At 39.3% G+C, this 23,904-nt stretch overlaps 1 protein-coding gene across 4 annotated transcripts in view; it reads left to right on the forward strand.

Annotated features, from left to right (window-relative positions):
- LOC111529158 (transmembrane protein 87A) overlaps nucleotides 1-23,904 on the forward strand; it is a 64,533-nt gene that overhangs the window by 765 nt on the left and 39,864 nt on the right. For 3 of the 4 annotated variants that reach the window (XM_023196010.3, XM_023196012.3, XM_023196011.3), the window contains exons 2-6: nucleotides 656-716; nucleotides 4,478-4,563; nucleotides 8,483-8,596; nucleotides 11,786-11,839; nucleotides 12,032-12,076. In XM_023196010.3, coding sequence (XP_023051778.1) covers nucleotides 656-716; nucleotides 4,478-4,563; nucleotides 8,483-8,596; nucleotides 11,786-11,839; nucleotides 12,032-12,076 — 360 coding nt within the window. Of the gene's footprint in view, nucleotides 1-653; nucleotides 717-4,477; nucleotides 4,564-8,482; nucleotides 8,597-11,785; nucleotides 11,840-12,031; nucleotides 12,077-23,904 lie in introns of all 4 variants that reach the window. The other variant, XM_023196013.2, reaches the window with a different exon arrangement.

Below are 23,904 nucleotides of genomic sequence, written 5' to 3' on the forward strand. Positions count from 1 at the left end.
AATGGCTATTCTAAGCTTTACTGTGTAACTACAAAGCATAGAGATTTTAAAAATGTGTTTTAACGAGTGGTTAAAATGGAAGAAATAGTACTTAAAATTTAATGTGGTAAGGCTAATCTTTCGTTGGGATAAATAACTACATGGGTTGACCCTTTCTGCCCCTTACCCATTTTAAACCTTATTTCAGTAACAGGTATAGTCCTGTGAGCAGACAAAAACAAGATGCAGGGAGGAAGTGCTGAAAACCATTAGCCCCATTAAACTTACGTTGGCCTTTTTGTTTCATTCTGCCCTGCTCACTGATTGTAATGTCCAAGTCTTATTTGGACTTTTGTATATGGCAAACATTATACCTTTTGTTCAGTGGTGAAGATTTTCAGGGGTTCAGTTAGGTTTTTGCTTATTACTAAAGTGGTTAATACTTAAGTCTTTTTAGATTTGAAAATAAAACACCGGTTATCTGCACACAGAATAGTTCATTTGAAAAAATGATTGGTTATTCTGAGCAGTGATTGGTGAGTAAAGGGAATGAGCTGATTAAGGGTACATCCCATAAAGATTTTAAGTTAAGTTGGAATTTCTAGCAGCCTTAGTTATATGATGCTTTGGTAATTGAAGCCATCTGAGGCTAATTATCTTTCCTTTATCTTTTCAGGGTAAAAATTATTTTAGTTTTGGAAAGATCCTCTTCAGAAATACTACTATCTTCCTGAAGTGTGAGTTTTTGAATTTCATGAAGTTTTAATTTGAATTTTAAAAATTCATAGGTAATGTTTTAAATTACCTATTTTTAAAGTTCTGAAATCTAATAGTCTGGCATTATCTAGGTGTAAATATTTTTAGGATTACTAAGGTCCTTTCATTGAATCATCTTCAAAGTACTCGTGTGAACTTTGTTTTCTTCTGTTTTTCTGGCGTTTACATTGCATATATACGCTATATATATTATGTATGTTTATATATATTATATATATGTTATATATTATATATTAATATATACATTATATACATTACATATATTGATATATGTGCTACATATACACGTTGAATATTCAGTCACATCTCAGTCGAATTACATTTACAGTTGATATGTTCTGAGAAAAGCATCCTTAGGTGATTTTGTCATGCAAATGTCATAGAGTATATTTAAAACTGGATGGCATACTTAAAACTGGGTAGCACTACATGCCTAGTCTGTATGGAACAGCCTATTGCTCCTAGGCTATAAGCATGTATAACATGTTATTGTACTGAATACTATAGGTGGTTGTGACACAATGGTAAGTTTTTGTATATCTCAACATAGGAAAGTAGAATACAAATACGATATTACAATGGGACCCCCGTTGTATATGTAGTCTTTCATTTACTGAAATGTTACGTAGTGCATGACTGTGATTATGTTGGGTTTGATTCCCTGCATGGTTGTTTTAATCTGTTTTGTGTAGATTAAAGAGGTTTTACTCTTGTGTGCTTGTTAATTTTGTACTTTTTGGGGAATGGTTTACTGAAAACATGACCTAGGTTTGTCAGGCCATTGGCTGTGAAGGAATATATTTAGTAGATCTTTTATTTACAAAAGGAGTGTTTTACTGCCTTGGAAGAGGAAGCTCAGATATGATCAAGAAATAGGGACAATGTAGAACAAAACTGGTTTGTCTAGTGGAAAAATGACTGTGTCTGAATCTAAAGTATCCCATTGTCTGTTAAATAAAGGTTCCTTTTAGTTCTGAAACTGGCTTTAATTTACAGAATAATTGATCGTGGGCAGCTTTATTTCTAGATAAGGGATAACAATCCTGATGATAGATGTGTGTTTCTATGCATACTGTGTTCACGGAAGTGCAAAATTGTAAGTCATAGTTGGATGATTTTATTCTTTTCAATTGTTGAGTGAGTAACTATTACTTATTGCATAGACTACAGGGAAGTGGTAGAAAAAAGTTCTTCCCTCATGGAGCTTACATTCTAGTGGGAGTGAAAGCAGCAGGTAGAATTTCTCTGAAGAATATATGCTATGTTCATGAATATGTAATCAGTCTCCTGACCAATGACTTACATTTGATTTAGATCAAATCTACTCTGACACTGGCCTTATGAGATTGGTTTTCTAGGTAACCTAGTAACCCTTGTCTTTTGGAATGGTCTGACAGCCTGTTTGCTGTTCTATTTTTTTATTAGGTTCAGTCTTTTTTTCACTTGTAGTTTGATCTAGTGGTGTTTTGCCAAGTTAAACCAACTGCATTTTTTTTTTTTTTTAAGATGGTGTCTCACTCTGTCACCCAGACTGGGGTGCAGTGGCGTGATCTTGGCTCATTGCAGCCTCTGCCTCCCAGGTTCAAGTGATTTTCCTGCCTTGGCCTCCCAAGTAACTGGGATTACAGACCTAAGTCTGTATGCCTGGCCCCAACTGCATATTTTGAAGTGTTTATATTTCATTGTTTTTGGAGGATTTGAGGCACTTTATTTTTTGTTCTTGTTTTTTGAGACGGAGTTTCACTGTGACGCCCAGGATGGAGTGCAATGGCGCGATCTCTGCTCACTGTAACCTCTGCTTCCCGGGTTCAAGCGATTCTCCTGCACCAGCCTCCCAAGTACTTGGGACTATAGGCGTGTGCCACCATGCTGGCTAATTTTTATATTTTTAATAGAGATGGGGTTTCACCATATTGGCCAGGCTGGTCTTGAACTCCTGACCTCAAGTTATCTGCCTGCCTTGGCCTCCCAAAGTTCTGGGATTACAGGTGTGAGCCACCATGCCCAGCCTGAGACACTTTAATATTTACATTATCTTTTTCTTTGTTATTCCTGTGCTTTCTCATATTTACCAGTTGTCTTTGATTTTGTATTTTTTGGGGAATGGTATATAGCTTTCCATGGAATAGCTGTAACCGTTTTCATTGTCTCTTGAAACCTTTCATTTAAGATTCTAAATGTTGTCTTTTAACATAAACAGCAGTATTTTTGCTGCCAAATTTCCTTACAAGTCTCCTGTTTGGGGGATGTGTTCTTAGTGGCTTTTTACTAGTTAATCTTATCTCTGTGGATTCTTTTGAATAGTTCATAGCCTGATTGCTTTTTACCATTTCCATAAATTCTATCCAACAAGTTAAATTTTTCAACATTCTAGTAGAGTCCTTTGAAAATGTGTTGGTCATTTAAAAATTAGTTTGAGAAAACAGTTTAAAAGAAGGAAAAAAGGAAGCTTATAATTAGGTTGTATCTTTTATTATGAACCAAAAGTAGATTCCTAAATGCAGTCATGTTTATTTTTGTCACATTTGTATAAAGTAGGGAGTCTTTAGTATATTTTTCCTTTCACAGCTAGAATCAGAGATAAAAGCGAATACTGACTTCCTCCAGCTAATCAGTCATATAGTCAGATTTACCCTCCCAAGTCTTCAGAATAATGTTTTGATTCATTAGAATACTGTGTTCCAAACTGTGTTTAATGAGTTTTATGAAGCTTCCATGATAATATGAGCTTCCTTGAGGCCTCTTCTAAGGTAGGCTTTGAAAAAAAAATCTGATACTCTTATCTTTGCTTTTGCTATTTCTGCCTTCCACAGCCATGTTTGCTTTGCGTTCATTGCTCTTTCTGTTCTATCTTGATATCTTTCAAGGTCCAAGATATGAATTATGCTCTCAGTGGAACTATTATCCACTATTATGTATATCATCATTTAACACCATTTAACAGTTACGAATATTGCCCTGTGACATGCATTCCTAATTTTGTTATTCCTTGTCTCAACTAGCGTTTTGAAGGGTCTTAATAATTTGTTTCCACTCGTTTCCCTTTTTGGCCTAACAGTGTGCCATATTTATTTATTTATGTTTTTCGAGATGGGGTCTTGCTCTGTCGCCCAGGCTAGAGTGCAGTGGTACCATCATGGCTCACTGCAGACTGGACTTCCTGGGCTCAAGTGATCCTCCTGCCTCCCTCACCTGAGTAGCTGGGGCTACAAGCAAGTACCACCACACCTAGCTTTTTAAACATTTTTTGTAGAGATGAGTTCTCACTATGTTGCCTAGGGTGGTCTTGAACTCCTGGGCTCAAGTGATCCCCTTGCCTTGGCCTCCCAAACTTCTGGGGTTATAGGTGTGAGCTACTGCACCTAGCCTGCTCAATAAATACTTAAATAATAGAAGACTGGCTTTAATTTAGGACTGCTTTATCACTCCCAGGTTTTTCCCAATAGAGATCCAGAAGTTAGAACTTTATGGCATAAGAAGAGATCCACAGTTTCAAGAGGTTAAAAACTGCCTACCTGCTATTTTTCTATGAACAACAATACTTTTATCTTAATATACAGCTTTTTTTGCTATATTATTTCAATACCTTATGATTGGAGAAAGGATAGTCTTTGAGTATCTCAGTTTAGGGTAGGAAATAAATAGGATACAGGTTAACAGTTTAGGAAAAATGCTTTGTTGGGGAATTATGTTTTGTTAACAAAGATTTCTTCTTTTATAGTTGATGGAGAACCTTGTGACCTATCTTTGAATATAACCTGGTATCTGAAAAGTGCTGATTGTTACAATGAAATCTACAACTTCAAGGTAACGAACATAAAATTACAGACTTTTCTTGGACGTTAGTGATTATCTGGTTCCAGTCTCTTGATTTCATAGAGGAAAGAGTATCATGTAGCTATGGAGGAGGAGAGCTGAAACTAGAACACACGCTTCCCAATTTGCAGACTATCAATTCTCAAACTTTTTGGTTTCAGAACTCTTATATTTGTAAAAATTATTGCAGATTCCAGAAAGCCTTTATGCTATTAGAAATTACAACTGAGAAAATATAGAAATATTTATTAATTTTAAAGTAGCACTAATAAACTTATTACATGTTAATATAAATAACTATTTTTCCAAGAAAACTACATAGTAGGATTGTTTTGTATTTTTGTAAATTTGTTTACTATCTGGCATAACAGAAGATCACTGGATTCTTATATTCCCTTCTTCACTCAGTCTGTTGCAATAATTTGATTTAAGTACATGTAGAAAATAATGACCTCATACAGATATATAGTTGGGAAAAAGAATGGTGTTTTAATGGCCTTTTCAGATAACTGAGGATATTCTTTTTTGATTCTATACCAAAACTCAACAAGTGGAAGTTTTTAAAGGTTAGTTGCAATGTGGAATCTGAAATATTAGTGAACTTCTTTTGTACTCTGATAAAAAAAATCCAGTGCTATGAATGTATCTTTTACCTGTGTGTGATCTTGTAGCATCATTTATTGGTCATTTAGAACATAGTAGTTGACTGAATTATATACATTTTCTAAATATTAACTCATTTCACATTTAGCTAAAACTTATATTGTTTGTAACTATCCCCTGCCCTCTTCATCTCATCAGTAGGTTGTTAAGTTTTGGAAGGAGTTAAATTCAGTGTAGCAGATATACATTCTTCACAATTCCAGTTTTTGCTTGAAATCTCAAATTTTATTTTGGCAGTGAATACTGTCAGTTGTCTTCCTTGAGGTGACAGCCTCCATTGCCCATTTCCAGAGAAATATCTGTCAAATAACCACATCTGAGTAATGGTAGTTTTTCGGTCATTCTTTCAAGTAAATGTGTTTCATGAAAAAAATGATTAGTTTAACTCACAAGTCAAAGCAGTTGCAGAGTGCTTTATCTCAGGACAGTAATTTATTGTATTTTCCATACTTCCCATTTTGTCACCTAGATTATTTAAAAAGTCAGGTACTCAAAATGTCCAGATTTAATAACATTAATAATTTTTACTTTTTTTTTTTTTTTTTTGGAGACAGAGTCTCGCTCTGTCGCCCGGGCTGGAGTGCAGTGGCCAGATCTCAGCTCACTGCAAGCTCCGCCTTCCGGGTTTACGCCATTCTCCTGCCTCAGCCTCCCGAGTAGCTGGGACTACAGGCACCAGCCACCTCGTCCGGCTAGCTTTTTGTATTTTTTAGTAGAGATGGGGTTTCACCATGTTAGCCAGGATGGTCTCGAACTCCTGACCTCGTGATCCGCCCGTCTCGGCCTCCCAAAGTGCTGGGATTACAGGCTTGAGCCAATTTTTACTGTTTTATCAAGGATATTCTTACATAAAACTGGCACTTTTAACAACTGCCAGTTTGTGACTGTGAAGAATATGATTGCTAGTACAATTAAGTGCCACTGCCTTAGTTCCTGATAAGGGGCAGCAGTTTTACCCACTATTGCTTTCGTAATATCATTGCGAGTCAAATAGCATACTATTTTTTTTTTTTTTTTTTTTTTTTGAGACAAAGTCTCACTCTGTCGCCTGGGCTGGAGTGCAGTGGCGTGATCTCAGCTCACCACAATCCCTGCCTCCTGGGTTCAAGTGATTCTCTGGCCTCAGCCTCCCAAGTGGCTGGGATTGCAGGTGTCTGCCACCACACCCGGCTAATTTGTGTATTTTTAGTAAAGGTGGGGTTTTGCCATGTTGGCCAGGCTGGTCTCGAACTCCTGACCTCAGGTGAACCACCTGCCTCAGCCTCCCAAAGTGCTGGGATTATAGGCTTGAACCACCATGCCTGGCCATGAAAATAGTTTTGACCACATAGACCCTTGTGAAAGGGTTCAGCGACCACACTTTTGAGAATTGCCATAATCCAGAATACTTGAGCACTGAAAATATATTGCTCAAAGAACAAAGCTGGAAGCATCACATTACCTGACTTCAAACTATGCTACAGGGCTACAGTAACCAAAACAGACACAAAGACCAGTGGAACAGAAAAGAGAGCAATGGGGAGAGGACTCCCTATTTAGTAAATAGTGTTGCATTAATGTGCTGGCCATATGCAGAAGATTGAAACTGGACCCCTTGCTCACACCATATTCAAAAATCAACTCAAGATGGATTAAAAACTTAAATGTAAAACCCAAAACTATGAAAACCCTGAAAGACAACCTAGGCAATACCATTCTGGACATGGGAAGTGGCAAAGATTTCATGATGATGCCAAAAGCAATCGCAATAAAAGCAAAAATTGACAAATGGGATTTAATTAAACTGAAGAGCCTTTGCACAGCAAAAGAAACTATCAACAAAGTAAACAGACAACCTACAGAATGGAAAAAAATATTTGCAAACTGTGCATCCAACAAAGATTTAATATCCAGCCTCTATAAGGAAGTTAAATTTATATGCAAAAAACAACCCCATAGAAAAGCGGGTAAAGGATATGAACAGACACTTTTCAAAAGAAGACATACATACAGCTAACAAGCATATGAAAAAAAAGGTCTGTATTACTGGTTATTAGAGAAATGCAAATCAAAATCACAATGAGATACCATCTCACATCAGAATGGCTATTATTAAAAAGTCGAAGGATAATATATGCCAGCAAGGTTGTGGAGGAAAGGGAATGCTTATACATTGTTAATGGGAGTGTAAATTAGTTCAGCCCCTGTGTAAAGCAGTGCGGCAGTTCCTCAAAGAGATAAAAACAGAATTACCATTTGACCCAGCAATCCCATTACTGGGTATATATCCAAAGTAATATAAATCATTCTACCGTAAAGACACATGCACACGTATGTTCACTGCAGCACTGTTCACAATAGCAAAGACATGGCATCAACCTAAATGCTCATCAATGGTAAACTGGATAAATAAGATGTGGTATGTATGCAGCCATAAAAAAGAATGCGGTACATATGCAGCCATAAACAAGAATGAGAGATCATTTCCTTTGTGAGAACACAGAAAGAGTTGGAGGCCATTATCCTTAGCAACCTAACCCGGGAACAGAAAGCGAAATATCACGTTTTCACTTATAAGATGGAGCTGAATGATGAGAACACATGGTCACAAAGAGGGGAACGACAGATACTGGGCCTACTTCAGGGTGGAGGGAGAGGATCAGAAAAAATAACTCTTGAGTACTAGGTGGTACCTGGGTGATGAAATAATCTGTGAAACAATCCCCTGTGAGTTGAGTTTACCTATGTAACAAAGTTGCGTATGTATACCTGAACCTAAAATAAAATTTTTTTTAAAAGTATATATATAGAGTTCTGAATTGAATTGTTCAGACCTTTTCCATTCTGTTTCTACCTCCCTATTTGCATTTTTTTAAAAAAGATTGTCCTTGTTTCATGCTTGCAACAAATTTTGTGCTCTATCTTAGCTTATGAGCATGAATATCTTTCTGTTGATGTTGTTAATTTGGTCAAGTAAACTCTTAAATATATTTTAATGTGACAAAACCCTGTACACTTTGGCAGTTTCCCAGTCTACTCAGAATTGTTAGTAGAACTATGCCTTGTGAACCAAAGACTAGAATTATGCCCTTGAGTCTAATAGTGTTCGATTCTTAGAACTTTTATATGGAGCCTTTATCTGATGCTGTTCATTTTTAAAATAGCAAACTCAGAATTATATTTGTACTACAGGTGAACTATTTGTTGTGCTCTTATATCTTATTTTTTGAAAGGTGAATTAACTACTCTGTATTATCTCTTTTTCCAGGCAGAAGAAGTAGAGATGTATTTGGAAAAACTTAAGGAAAAAAGAGGCTTGTCTGGGAGATATCAGACGTCATCAAAATTGTTCCAGAACTGCAGTGAACTCTTTAAAACACAGGTAATCTTTGCAAGTGGTTGGAGATAAATAGAATAGGTAAAAAATGGAATGTCTGTATTTTTGGCTGTATTCTCTTTTTTGTTTTGTTTTGTTTTGTTTTGAGACAGAGTCTCGCTCTGTCGCCCAGGCTGGAGTGCAGTGACCGGATCTCGGCTCACTGCAAGTTCCGCCTCCCGGGTTTATGCCATTCTCCTGCCTCAGCCTCCCCAGTAGCTGGGACTACAGGCACCCGCCACCATGTCCGGCTAGTTTTTTGTATTTTTTTTTAGTAGAGATGGGGTTTCACCGTGTTAGCCAGGATGATCTCGATCTCCTGACCTCGTGATCCGCCCGTCTCGGCCTCCCAAAGTGCTGGGATTACAGGCTTGAGCCACCGCGCCCAGCCTTTGGCTGTATTCTCTTCCCACTCCTCAAGTATTTCTTTTGGTAGAAGTAAGTGGAAGCATGTTCTGATAGGTACATAGTAAGCCACTTACATACTCATCAAAGAGAGATTGTATTTTCCTTTGTGTGTAAAAAGCAAACCCCCATTTTTTTTTATTGTGGTAAAATATACACTACATAAAATTTACCATTTTAACCATTTCTAAGTGTGTAATACAGTGGCATTAAGTATATTCACATTGCTGTGCAGCCATCAACCATCTCCATATCTCCAGTACTTTTTTTTTTTTCTTTTTCCAAGGAAGAGTCTCGCTCTGTCCCCCAGGCTGCAGTGCAGTGGTGCAATCTCGGCTCACTGCAGTCTCCACCTCTGTCCAGGGTCCAAGCAATTCTTTTGCCTCAGCCTCCCAAGTGGCTAGGGCTATAGGTTCACACCATTACACCTGGCTAATTCTTTTGTATTTTCAGTAGAGACAGGATTTCACCATGTTAGCCAGGCTGGTCTTGAACTCTTGACCTCAAGTGATCTACCCAACTTAGCCTCCCTAAATGCTGGGAGTACAGTTGTGAGCCACCGGGCTGAGCCCCATGTCTAGTACTTTTATCTTTCCAAACTAAAACAGCATACCTATTAAGCAAAACTTCCCCACCCTCCAGCCCCAAGTCCACGTTAACCACTCTTCTACTTTCCATGAATTTGACTATTCTAGATACCTCATATAAATAGAATCATACAACTTTTGTGGTTTTTTTGTCTGACTTCTTTCACTTAGCATAATGTTTTTAAGGTTCATCCATGTTGTAGCATTATCAGAATTTCATTCCTTTTTAAGGCTAAATGATGATTTATGATATGTATGTACCACATTTTGTTTTTCCATTCATCTGTTGATAGACATTTAAAACCTCATATTTTTAATTCTCTGGTCTCCTCATCTCTTTAATATGTTCCTAGAAAAATCAGATTTTTAAAATGTTACTGCTATAGATCTGAAATCAGAAGGGTATCATCGTCTTAGAGTTCAATTTCACACCTTAATTTTGTAGAAAGAGGGAGATGTGAATAATCATATTTTTCACGCTTACATATATGTAATGTAAGTGGGGATTCTGATAGGAAATTTTGTTTTAGAAATAGTAATCTAATACCAATTTTTTGATAGAAAAGTTTTATATGTGTTAAAATAGTTATAGTAATTATCATCTATACTTGTCCTTTCTATATTTAAAAATCGTTTTGGAATATTTAGCAACTTGCCTTGAACTGTCAAATTACTGGAAGTAAAGTTTATTATTAAGAAGACAAATTTAATCATTGAATTGTAATTGAGGCTGGACACGGTGGCTCAGGCCTGTAATCCCAGCACTTTGAGAGGCTGAGGTGGGCAGATCACCTGAGGTCAGGAGTTCAAGACCAACCTGGCCAACATGGTGAAACCCTGTCTCTACTAAAAATACAAAAAAAAATTATCCGGGCATGTAATCCCAGCTACTCGAGAGGCTGAGGTGGGAGAATCACTTGAACCCAGAAGGCTGAGATCGTGCCACTGCACTCCAGCCTGGGCAATGAGAGTGAAACTTGGTCTCAAAAAAAAAAAAAAATTGATAGTTGATGAGCAGATGAAGTAATTGGTAATTGAAGGAAGAGTTCAGCTTTTATTATAACTTAGATTTTATGATCTTGAAGGGAAAAGAAAATAGCTTTAAGATGGTGAAAGAATGGTAAAGAAAACTAGAAACAGTGTGATGTTGTGTAGTTTGTATGCTTTCTGTTGGTTTTCCAAATTTATCCCTTAGACTGGGAGGGTTGGTTGGTCTTTCCTGGATTCGATTATGAAAAGCCACCTGTTGCCTCTGGTTGCCTGAGGCTGACTACTTTTAGATGTGCTATAATCTTTCCGGGGTATTGGCTTATTGGTAAGGTTTCCTCTCCTCCTCCAGTCTAATGTAACAGGTTGAATTACACAATCTCATTACTCAGGAAGGAGAATGCCTCATCTACCGATAATTGGTAAGAAAGATAATTAGTGTAGTTTTTTACAGGCATGAAATGTAGTACGGTGCAAGGGACAGCAATCCTAAGTGTCAAGAATATTAAGTTTAGGCTGGGTGCGGTGGGTTACGCCTGTAATCCCTGCACTGTGGGAGGCTGAGACAGGTGGATCACGAGGTCGAGAGATGGAGACCATCCTGGCTAACACGGTGAAACCCCGGCTCTACTAAAAATACAAAAAAAATTAGCTGGGCATGGTAGCAGGCACCTGTAGTCCCAGCTACTCGGGAGGCTGAGGCAGGAGAATGGCCTGAACCTGGGAGGTGGAGCTTGCAGTGAGCCAAGATCGTACTACTGCACTCCAGCCTGAGCGACAGAGCAAGACTCTGCCTAAAAAAAAAAAAAAAAAAGAAAAGAAAAAAAAATATTAGGTTTAAATCCTATTTCTTTGTCTAAAGCTTTGTAGTTTTGAGCCACATTTTACTCACCTGTAAAATGAGGGGAAATGATCCAAGATTCTTCTATCCTAAGTATACATCCTATATCTAAGACTTTGTCATTCTTAAATGTTTATTATTCTCATAGAAAAATTGAAAGGCCATTTTGGTTTGATACTATTTTCTAGTTCCCAGCAGGGTTTTATTCACTTGTTTGTGGTTAATTGGAAATGTTTTGTCTACTGATGCTGTGTTATTATATTTACTAATTAGGGTGTGGTGTTTTGTTTTAACCATTTCTTTGTATTTTGAGCTACACTTTTCTTCTAGTATTTACACACCTTTAATTTTTTTAGTTTTGTGTTTCTTTTATAGAGCTTTTCTGGAGATTTTATGCATCGACTGCCTCTTTTAGGAGAAAAACAGGAGGTAATTGTTTTCCTTATATATTTCTGAGAGTGCAGTAAAATCTTTGGTGGTGCAGGAGACACCCATGCTCGCTACATCTCCAGGGAGGGAGTGCTGCACCTGGGGAGCAGACTCAGGCAGAGGCTACAGGAACTTGGGCAGCTAAAACCAAGAAGTTCTGAATTAATTATTATTATTTTTTAATATTTAAAGGCTAAGGAGAATGGAACAAACCTTACCTTTATTGGAGACAAAACTGTAAGTATATTTGGGGATTTGGGGCATTGAACACATATTTTAGTTTTCTTATATTCATGTATTTTTGAATTGTTCTCCCATATTATGCTAACATTTGAAAAGAAAGTTAAGTCTGGAAGCTATAGACCAAAATCTTTTTTTTTTTTTTTTTTAGACGGAGTCTCACTGTGTCGCCCAGGCTGGAGTGCAGTGGCGCGATCTCGGCTCACTGCAAGCTCCGCCTCCTGGGTTTACGCCATTCTCCTGCCTCAGCCTCCCGAGTAGCTGGGACTACAGGCGCCCGCCATCTCGCCCGGCTAGTTTTTTGTATTTTTTAGTAGAGACAGGGATTCACCGTGTAGACCAGGATGGTCTCGATCTCCTGACCTCATGATCCACCCGTCTCAGCCTCCCAAAGTGCTGGGATTACAGGCTTGAGCCACCGCGCCCGGCCAACCAAAATCTTAAAAATGGTTGGATCTCTGGATGATAACCATGAGTGATTTTTAGTTTCTTCTTTGTGTTTTCTGTATTTCTATATTTTCTACTGTACATCTGTATTGCTTTTATAATTATCCCTCAATACATATCTGTAAACAGGAAGAAACTTATTAAAAATAAGAACTCTTAAACTTCATCTAAAATTATCTGTGATAAAATATAATTGAAAGAGAGTTTGGAAAATTGAAATAAGGTCTAAAACTGTAAATATGTCTTAAGTTTTCATAAGTATGCATTGTATGGATACTATTTTCAAATTCATAATAACTAATTCCTCAAAACATCACCAGTTAAAAATTTAGAGGAAGGATGACATCTATCAATGTTGGATTATGGTTTTTACAAGGCTGATTAAAGTTTTTAATTTTATAACAACGTTATGAAAGTATAATATACATATGACAGAAGTTATGTTTTGTTTTGTTTTTTGAGACAAGGTCTCACTCTTGCCCATGCTGAAGAACAGTAGTGTGAACATGGCTCCCTGCAGCCTTGACCTCCTGGGCTCAAGTGATCCTCCTGCCTCAGACTCCCAAGTAACTGAGATCAGAGGCACATACCGCCATGCCTGGCTAATTTTTAAAAATTTTTTGTAGAGATTGGGTCTCACCATGTTGCCCAGGCTGGTATGGAACTCCTAGGCTCAAGTAATCATCTCACTTCAGCCTCCCAAAGTGCTAGGATTATAGCTGTGAGCCACTGCGCCCAGCCTAAAAGTTATTGTTAAAGTTATTATATTAAAGCACATAATTTAATGGTTTTTAGTATTCTTAAGTTGTGCAAGCACCACTCAAAGTCTAGTTCCAGAATTGTTCATCGTCCCCAAAAGTAGCCCCTTACTCATTATCAGTCACTCCCCATTTTTCCTGCCCCCAGCCTCTGACAATCAGTAATCTATTTTCTGTCTCTGTATTTGCCTTTTCTGGACATTTTATATAACTGAGATCATATAATACATGGCCTTGTGTCTGGCCTCTTTCGCAGTTTACACTTTGTCTTAACTTTTACTTCCTGCTTGCACAGAGCCTTAAGATCAGCCAGCGAGTGATTAGGGCCTTCTCAGGTCTCTCCTGGACCTGTGCACAGCCCTGGGCATATGGCCTTCTAGATTTCCAGGAATATTTTGGAGCTTTCCAAAGTCCCTGTGGACATCCCACTCTCCAGTTTTTCCTTTTAAGTTTCCGATCAGCCTTTTAGTAGCCCCGGTTGGTAATGTCACCTCAGGCAGCTGTGATCTTGAAGGATTGCTATTCAGTGTGTTTGGCAAATGCTTTGAGTACAGGGCTGTTGACACTGGGTGATCTCTGAGTCAGGTCAGATAAAGACAAGCCCTGAGAATGGAGCTTTTCAGCAATTTGCCAGACAGCTCAGGTGATCAGTCTTTTAGGGACCTCCAAATTTGTTTTTTCCTTTGGGAGGCCTAGGTGGGCAGATCACTTGAGGCCAGGAGTTTGACACCAGCCTGACCAACATGGTGAAACTCGTCTCTGCCAAAAATACAAAAATTAGGCAGGCATGGTGGTGCACACCTGTAATCCCAGCTACTTGGGAGGCTGAAGCAGGAGAATCACTTGAACCCAGAAAGTGGAGGCTGCAGTAAGCTGAGATCACACCACTGCACTCCAGCCTAGGCAACAGTGAAACTCTGTGTTCCCTTCCCCCGCCCCCTTTGCCCAGTGGCTGCTAAGCTGTTGTTTTTCTCAGCAGTTAACAGTTTCAGGGACTTTGGTTTTAAGGAACTTGGGAGAGAGGGATGGGATTAAGGTGAACACAGACATCTCAAGCTTGCTTTTCTTTCCTAGATTCAGTTACCTTTCTCGAAGAAACATTTTTTGTATTGTTGAAAGACTTTAATTTCCAAAGTTCCAAAAGTTGATTTTGATAGTTTGTGTCAGTGTTTTTGTTGCTTTTATAGATGAGTAGATTTTCAGAGTTTCTTATTCTGCCATTCTGAAAGTATTCTCACTACCCAAACCCCAGTTTTATTTATACAGAATTTTAACTGAAAGTAGGTTAGGCATGACAATCTTTGTTAATTTTTTTAAACAAAAGATAGCCATTAGGACTTGGTGCAGTGGCTCACGCCTATAATGCCAACACTTTGGGAGGCCAAGGTGGGCAGATCACTTGAGGTTGGGAGTTTGAGACCAACCTGGCCAACGTGGTGAAACTTTGTCTTTACTAAAAATACAAAAATTAGTTGGTCATGGTGGCAGGCACCTGTAATCCAAGCAACTCGGGAAGCTGAGGCAGGAGAATCACTTGAACTTGGGAGGTGGAGGTTGCAGTGAGCTGAGATCACGCTACTGCACTCCAGTCTGGGTGACCAGTGAGATTCCATCTCAAAAAAAAAAAAAAGGAAAAAAGATATTCATTGGATTTTCTTTTACTAATAGGCATATATTCACTGTGAAAATGGAGACGACATACATAAATGAAAAGAAGAAAATAGTAATCTATAATACCATGCAGTGATGTATTTATTTTCCTAGTCTTTTGTATATGGGCATGTTGATATTTATTTTAAAAAGGGGATCTTACAGTATGTATTATATGACTTTTTTTGTAGCTTAGCAATATAACATGGACATCTCTTCAGTTTGGTAAATATTGTATTACATCGTTACTTAAATGCTTGTATAGTGTCTTATTGTATGAATACATTGCAATTTGTTCAATTCTCTATTCTTGAACATTCATGAGTTTCATTATCTTGGAATTTTGTGCAGTCTTGTGATTAATATTTTAACTACATTTGCTTTTAAGTTTATTTTCTGATCTCAGAAGAATTGTATATTGGGATAAGTTTTTAATTCTATAATTTAAAAGTAAAAATCCTTTGTAATTTTATGTTCTCATAGTGTTCACAGTTTGGTGTGATTACACAGAACACATGCATATTAACCAAAATAAGATCATATTATATACTGTTGTATAATTTTTTATTTTTACTACCAAATTGGTACCTTGAATACTACTTCACCTTTTCATGGCTGCTTAGTGTTCCATTTTATTATGATTTTAATAATTAACTCCCAATTGATGAATATTTGGGTTGTTCCCAAATTTTCTCTATTATGGATAAGGTCATGTTCCTAATGTCTAGCTGTATCTCTGTGTACATTTATGATCTTTAGGCTAAATTCCTGGAGGTAGAATTGCTAGATCCATATGTACGCACAGTTTAAAAGTTCTTTTTCGTAGCAATTTATGGCCCCAAGAAAGTGAGAGTGAGTGTCTTTGTTTGTTTATGTTGCTATGGAAGGACACCTGGAGCTGGGTAATTTATAAAGAAAAGAGGTTTATTTGGCTCACTGTTCTGTGGGCTTTGAAAGAAGCATGGGGCCGGCATCTATTTCTGGTGAGGGCTTCAGGCTGTTTCCACTCATGGTGGGAGGTGAAGGGGAGTCTGTGTGTGCAGATCACATGGCAAGGGAGGAAGAAGGAAAGAGGGAGGAGGAGGAGAGGACATAGCGGACTCTTTTTTAATCATCAAGGAACCAATAGAGGGAGAAGTCATTACTGAAAGGACAGTGGCACCAAGCCATTCATTAGGGATTGACCCCGTGACCCAAACACCTCTCTCTAGATTTCACCTCCAACATTGGGGATCACATTTCAATATGAAATTTGGGAGGACAGATATCTAAACCATAGCAGTGAGTTTCCATCTTTCCTCACAAAAACAGTGGCTGTCATTTAAAATAGATTTTATGCAGTTTGTCTAGTTAAGCAATAATTTGTTGTTGTAAACTATATTCAAAAAATTATTGTTAAGCCAGGCGCTGTGGCTCACACCTATAACCCCAGCACATTGGGAGGCCACAGCAGGTGGATCGCTTGAGCTCACGAGTTTGAGACCAGCCTGGGCAATATGGTGAAATCTTGTCTCTGCAAAAAATGATGGCAAAATTAGCTAGAAGGTGGCACGTGCGCCTGTAGTCCCAGCTACTTGGGTGACTGATGTGGGAGGATGGCTTGAGCCTGGGAGGCAGAGATTGCAGTAAGCCAAGATCACACCACTTCACTCTAGGCGATAGAGCCATACCTTGTCTCAAAAACAAAGACAACGACAACAGAATTATTGTTGAAGGTGAACATTCATTTATATGGATATTGGCTCTTGTGCTTTCTTCAGTTGTCTTCTGTGCACAGCATACTTTGAGTTCTGTTCAAAGCTTGAGTCTTGTTACAGTGATTAAAACTGGCTGAAAGGTGACCCTGTTGAATACCACAAGTAGTATTTAGGAATACTTAGTCAAAATATAGTCAAAAGAAATGAAAGAATTAACTATCTTTTGATCTTTCTTCCTGAAAATGTAGTCCAAGGCAAATACCTTATAATCCTATTTAAAGGATATTCACAGGCTGGGTTCAGTGGTAATCTCAGCATTTTTGAGGCCCAAAGTGGGTGGATCACTTGAAGCCAGGGTTTGAGACCAGTCTGGTCAACATGGCAAAACCCTGTCTCTACTAAAAGTGCAAAAATTAGCTTGGTGTGGTGGGGTACATCTGTAATCCCAGCTACTTGAGTGCTTGAGGCCTGAGAATCACTTGAGCCCAAAAGGCACAGGTTGTAGTGAGCCATGATTGCACCACTGCACTCCAGCCTGAGTGACAAAATGAGACTCTGTCTCAAAAAAACAAAAAGGATACTCACAAATTCAGTACTTCTATCCTATTTCATTAAAGCTCTGATTAAATATATATGTTTATGGGCCGGGTGTAGTGGCTCACACCTGTGATCCCAGCACTTTGGGAGGCCAAAGTAGGTGGATCACCTGATGTCAGGAGTTCAAGGTCAGCCTGGCCAATGTGGTGAAACCTTGTCTCTACTAAAAATACAAAAAAAAAAAAAAAAAAGGAAAATTAACTAGGCGTGGTGGCGCATGCCTGTAATCCCAGCTACTTGGGAGGCTGAGGTGGGAGAATGCCTGAACCCAGGAGGCGGAGATTACATTGAGCCGAGATCGTTCCACTGCACTCCAGCCTGGGCAATAGAGCAAGACTCCATCTAAAGAAAAAAAACCCTATATGTTTATGGAAGAAAGGTCCTCTGCATGTCCATTCTTCTAAGGAAAGAATGATAAAAGAGAACACTTGAATATTTTGATTAACTCAGTTTTTTTGGATTTAAGCAATAATGTGATACATTTAACATTACAATTAAAAAAAAATTAATAGAGTTTATTGTTTAGAGCAGTTTTAGGTTCACAACAAAATTGAATAAAAGGTGCAGAGAGGCCATTGCAGTGGCTTACGCCCTTTGGGAGGCCAAGGTGGGAGGATCACTTGAACCCAGGAGTTCAAGAGCAGCCTGGAAAACATTGAGACCCTATCTCTACAAAAAGCAAAAGTTGGCTGGGTACAGTGGCTCATGTCTGTAATCCCAGCACTTTGGGAGGCCCAGGCAGACAGATCACCTGAGGTCGGGAGTTTGAGACCAACCTGACCAACATGGCGAAACCCGTCTCTACTAAAAATATAAAATCAGCTGGGCATGGTGGCATATGCCTGTAATCCCAGCTACTTGGGAGGCTGAGGCAGGAGAATGGCTTGAACCTGGGAGGCGGAGTTTGCGGTGAGCCAAGATCGCACCTTTGCACTCCAGCCTGGGCGACAAGAGCAAAACTCCGTCTTAAAAACAAACAAACAAAACCCAGATTACCCACCGTGGTTGTGCATGCCTATAGTCACAGCTACAAGGGAGGCTGAAGTGGGAGGATCACTTAAGCCCAGGAGTTCAAGGCTGCAGTGAGCCATGATCATGTCACTGTACTCCAGTCTAAGCAATAAAGCAACACTCTGTCTCAAAAACAAAAAAAGAGAGGTCCCCCATGCCTTGTCTATACCTGTACACTTAGCCTCCCCCATCATCAACATACTGCGCCACAGTGGCACACAGTTATAATTGATGAACCATGTTGACATGTCATTATCAACCAAAGTCTGTAGTTTAAATTAAGGTTCACTCTGCATTGTACATGGTATGAATTTTGATAAACGTGTAAAGACATCTTCACTTTTGTAGTATCATACAGAATAGTTTCAGTGCCTAAACATCCTCTGTGCTCTGCCTGTTCGTCTCTCCTTTCGCCTTGAACTCCTGGCAATCACTGATCTTTTTAATGTCTTCATAGTTTTGCCTTTTCCAGAATGTCATCTAGTTTGAGTTGTACAAATATGTGACCTTTTTAGATTGGCTTCTTTCACTTAGTAGTATGCGTTTAAGGTTCCTCCATGTCTTCTGGTGGCTTGATAGTTCATTTCTTTTTAGTGCTGAATCATATTCCATTGTTTGGATATATCACAGTTTATCCATTCATCTATTGAAGGACATCTTGATTGCTTTCAAATTATAACAATTATAGATAAAGCTGTTGTAAACATTTGTGTCCAGGGTTTTATGTGGATATAAGTTTTCAACTCATTTGGGTAACTATCAAGGAGTATGATTGCTGGATTGTATGGTAGGAGTATGTTTAGTTTTGTAACCATTGCAATTTTGACAACGCAGTGCTTAATCAAAAATAGCATGTTCTGGGAACAAAACTACTCTTGTAGTCTGTCTGTCTGACAGCATCAATAACTGGATTGTCACTTGTAGCTTTAATTACCTTACTCATGGGGTTAAAAAGTTCTGTTGAAGGGCACTTACAATTTTGAGATCATACCATGAAGACAGCACTTTAAAAATAATTCTGTTCATAAGCTAGCGGTAGACTGTGAAAAAGGGAAAAAAGAAAAAAATAGTTCTGTTACGGAGAACAAAATAATTAATAGTTGAGATGGTAGTTGAGAGCCCAGGCTCTGGGGTCAGGTGTCCTAGATTTTGAAATCCCAACTTCATAACTTAATATTTCCCTTAGAAATGTTATTGTGCTTCAGTTTCTTACATAATAAAATGGAGCTAATAGGAATGATATTACCAAGAATTGTCAAGTAGTGAAGTCCAGGTCTCCATGCTTCCACAAAAGCAACTAGTAAGCTGATGAAAACTGTCACATGCAACTTTCACAGAACTTTGAAATCGAGCCAAAACTTAATAAGGAAAAAGTTCAACAAAGAAAGAAGCTGCTACATTACATTAAGAAAGTGCTGTGATATTGTAATTTGTTTACCATACCCTCCTTCCCAGTTCAGAGGCAGGAAGATGGCAACCCACAGTCATGGTGCAGGTCGCTAGTGCCAGGGGAACTAATACAGACCTTTTTCTTAAAGACTTGCCATTGTGTGTTTTCACCTGTCTGGAGGCTCCCTGAAGGACCCATGCAAGGACTTGCCTCTGTTTTCCCCAATTTAGAGTGTTCCCAGGGCTGGAGTGGCTTCCTGGGTTGTGTTTGCCAAAAGCATTTGAAGGCAGAAGTATTGTGTACATAGGGAAGGGGATAACAGTGGGGATAAGCAATAGAGAGACTGTCAAGCATGAGAAGGAAAGGGTCCAGAAAGGAGATTTGTGGAAGAACAAGGCTTTTTAAAGCTTCTGTGTATATTGAGATATGAAGAAAGGCATGTATATTCTCACGACTGGACATATGATCAGAAAAGACCTTAGATGACCCTAAGCTTTCATTCTGGCTAACCTTTAGGCTCTGTACAAGCAAAAAGTGAAGATTAAGGAACAGCTTTAATTGGCCCAGCTAAGCATTGAAGGATTGCCCCAGGGTGCAAAGACTGGGAGAATATTCTGTTCTTTTTTGTCTTTGGCTCCTGGTGTTTAAGAAATCTTTGTCAAAACACTAGCTGACCACTAAGCTAAAGGAATATAGATTCCAGTAGCCACACAGGTCTAACAATGCAGACTTTACAAAAATGATTTAGAAAAGTTACTAAGTAAAAGAGACAACCCATGTTATTACCAGCTAACAAACCCCAAGGAGGGGGCAGATTGTGGTTTCCAGAGTTGTCACTTTAAAACATTCAGTTTTCAATGGAAAATTACGAGGCATCCATATATGCCAAACAAAGTATAGCATATTTACAGGGTTAAAAAAGTATACATACTTCGAAGAGGAACCCTCAGCATTAGACTCACCAGACCAAGGATTTTAAATGAACTGTCTTAAATATCTCAAAGAGCTAAAAATAAAAAAAAAACCATAGACGAAGAACCTAAAGGAAACCAGGAGAACATAGAGATAAAAATGATAAAAAGAATAAAGACAAGCCTGAGAGACCTATGGGACACCCTTAAGTGTATCAACATCCACATAGTAGGAATTCATCAGAGGGAGAAGAGAGAGAGAAAGGTATGGAAAGAATATTTGAAGGAATAATGCCCAGCAGCTTCCTAAATTTGATGAAAGTATGAATTTCAGAAAGATTGAGAAGCTCACAAATCTCAAACTACAACCAGGAATGAAAAAGTAAAATGTATGCCCATAAAATGGAATATCATTCATCTATAAAAATGAATGAGAGCTGGATTCCAAGATGGCCGAATAGGAACAGCTCTGTCTCCAGCTCCCAGCGTGATTGACACAGAAGACGGGTGATTTCTGCATTTCCAACTGAGGTACCGGTTCATCTCACTGGGACTGGTTGGATAGTGGGTGCAGCCCACGGAGGGCAAGCCAAAGCAGGGCGGGGCATTGCCTCACCCGGGAAGTTTAAGGGGTCAGGGATATCCCTTTCCTAGCCAAGGGAAGCCGTGATAGACTATAGCAGGAAAATCGGGACACTCCCGCCTTAATACTGCACTTTTCCAATGGTCTTAGCAAAGGGCACACCAGGAGATTATATACCGCACCTGGCTCAGCAGGTCCCACACCCACGGAGCCTTGCTCACTGCTAGCACAGCAGTCCCAAATAGAACTGTGAGGTGGCAGCCCGGCTGGGGAAGGGGCGTCACCGTTGCTGAGGCTTGAGTAGGTAAAGCAGCCAGGAAGTTCACATTGGGTGGAGCCCACTACAGCTCAGCGAGGCCTGCCTGCCTCTGTAGACTCCAGCTCTGGGGGCAGGGCATAGCTGAACAAAAGGCAGCAGAAACTTCTGAAGACTTAAACATCCCTGTCTGACAGCTCTGAAGAGAGCAGTGGTTCTCCCAGCACAGTGTTTGACCTCTGAGAATGGACAGACTGCCTCCTGAAGTGGGTCCCTGACCCCTGTGTTGCCTAACTGGGAGACACATCCCAACAGGGGCCAGCTGACGCTTCATACAGCCAGGTGCTCCTCTGAGACGAAGCTTCCAGGGGAAGGATCAGGCAACAACATTTACTGTCCTGCAGCCTCTGCTGGTGATAACCAGGCAAACCGGGTGTGGAGTGGACCTCCAGCAAACTCCAACAGACCTGCAGCTGAGGGACCTGACTCTTAGAAGGAAAACTAACAAACAAAAAGGAATAGTATCAACATCAACAAAAAGGACATCCACACCAAAACCCCATCTGTAGGTCACCAACGTCAAAGATCAAAGGTAGATACAACCACAAAGATGGGGATAAACCAGAGCAGAAAAGCTGAAAATTCTCAAAACCAGAGCACCTCTTCTCCAAAGGCTCGCAGCTCCTCGCCAGCAACGGAACAAAGCTGGACAAAGAATGAATTTGACGAGTTGACAGAAGTAGGCTTCAGAAGGTCGGTGATAACAAACCTCTCCAAGCTAAAGGAGGATGTTCAGTCCCATCGCAAGGAAGCTAAAAACCTTGAAAAAAGATTAGACAGTTGGCTGACTAGAATAAACAGTGTAGAGAAGACCTTAAATGACCTGATGGAGCTGAAAATATGGCACAAGAACTACGTGACGCATGCACAAGCTTCAGTGGCCAATTCGATCAACTGGAAGAAAGGGTATCAGTGATTGAAAATCAAATGAATGAAATGAAGCGAGAAGAGAACTTTAGAGAGAAAAGAGTAAAAAGAAATGAACAAAGCCTCCAAGAAGTATAGGACTGTGTGAAAAAAGAGCAAATCTACGTCTGATTGGTGTACCTGAAAGTGACAGGGAGAATGGAACCAAGTTGGAAAACACTCTGCAGGATATTATCCAGGAGAACTTCCCCAACCTAGCAAGGCAGGCCAACATTCAAATTCAGGAAATACAGAGAATGCCACAAAGATACTCCTTGAGAAGAGTAACCCAAAGACACAAAATTATCAGATTCACCAAGATTGAAATGGAAAAAAATGTTAAGGGCAGCCAGAGAGAAAGGTCGGGTTGCCCACAAAGGGAAGGCCATCAGAGTAACAGCAGATCTCTCGGCGGAAACTATAATCCAGAAGAGAGTAGGGACCAATATTCAATATTCTTAAAGAATTTTCAACCCAGAATTTCATATCCAGCCAAACTAAGCTTCATAAGCAAAGGAGAAATAAAATCCTTTACAGACAAGCAAATGCTGAGAGATTTTGTCACCACCAGGCCTGCCTTACAAGAGCTCCTGAAGGAAGCCCTAAACGTGGAAAGGAACAACCGGTACCAGCCACTGCAAAAACATGCCAAATTGTAAAGACTACATTAGGAAGAAACTACATTAACTAACGGGCAAAATAAGCAGCTAGTATCATAATGACAGAATCAAATTCACACATAACAATATTAACCTTAAATGTAGACGGGCTCAATGCCCCAATTAAAAGACAAGACTGGCAAATTGGATAAAGAGTCAGGACCCATCAGTGTGCTGTATTCAGGAGACCCATCTCACGTGCAGAGACACACATAGGTTCAAAATAAAGGGATGGAGGAAGATCTAGCAAGCAAAGGGAAAGCAGAAAAAAAAAAAGCAGAGGTTGCAATCCTAGTCTCTGATAAAACAGACTTTAAACCAACAAAGATCAAAAAAGACAAGGCCACTACATAATGGTAAAGGGGTCAATTCAACAAGAAGAGCTGACTATCCTAAATATATATGTACCTGATACAGGAACACCCAGATTAATAAAGCAAGTCCTTAGAGACCTACAAAGAGACTTAGACTCCCACACAATAATAATGGGAGACTTTAACACCCCACTGTCAATATTAGATCAACGAGACAGAAAGTTATCAAGGATGTCCAGGACTTGAACTCAGCTCTGCACCAAGCAGACCCAATAGACATCTACAGAACCCTCCACCCCAAATAAACAGAATGTACATTCTTCTCAGCACCACATCACACTTATTCCAAAACTGACCACAGAGTTGGAAGTAAAGCACTCACCGACAAATGTAAAAGAACAGAAGTCACAACAAACAGTCTCTCAGATCACAGTGCAATCAAATTAGAACTCAGGATTAAGAAACCCACTCAAAACTGCACAACTATATGGAAACTGAACAACCTGCTTCTGAATGACTGCTGGGTAAATAACAAAATGAAGGCAGAAATAAAGATGTTCTTTGAAACCAATGAGAACAAAGACAC

The sequence above is a fragment of the Piliocolobus tephrosceles genome, unplaced genomic scaffold (assembly GCF_002776525.5).
Source record: "Piliocolobus tephrosceles isolate RC106 unplaced genomic scaffold, ASM277652v3 unscaffolded_108, whole genome shotgun sequence".
Lineage (NCBI taxonomy): Eukaryota > Metazoa > Chordata > Mammalia > Primates > Cercopithecidae > Piliocolobus > Piliocolobus tephrosceles.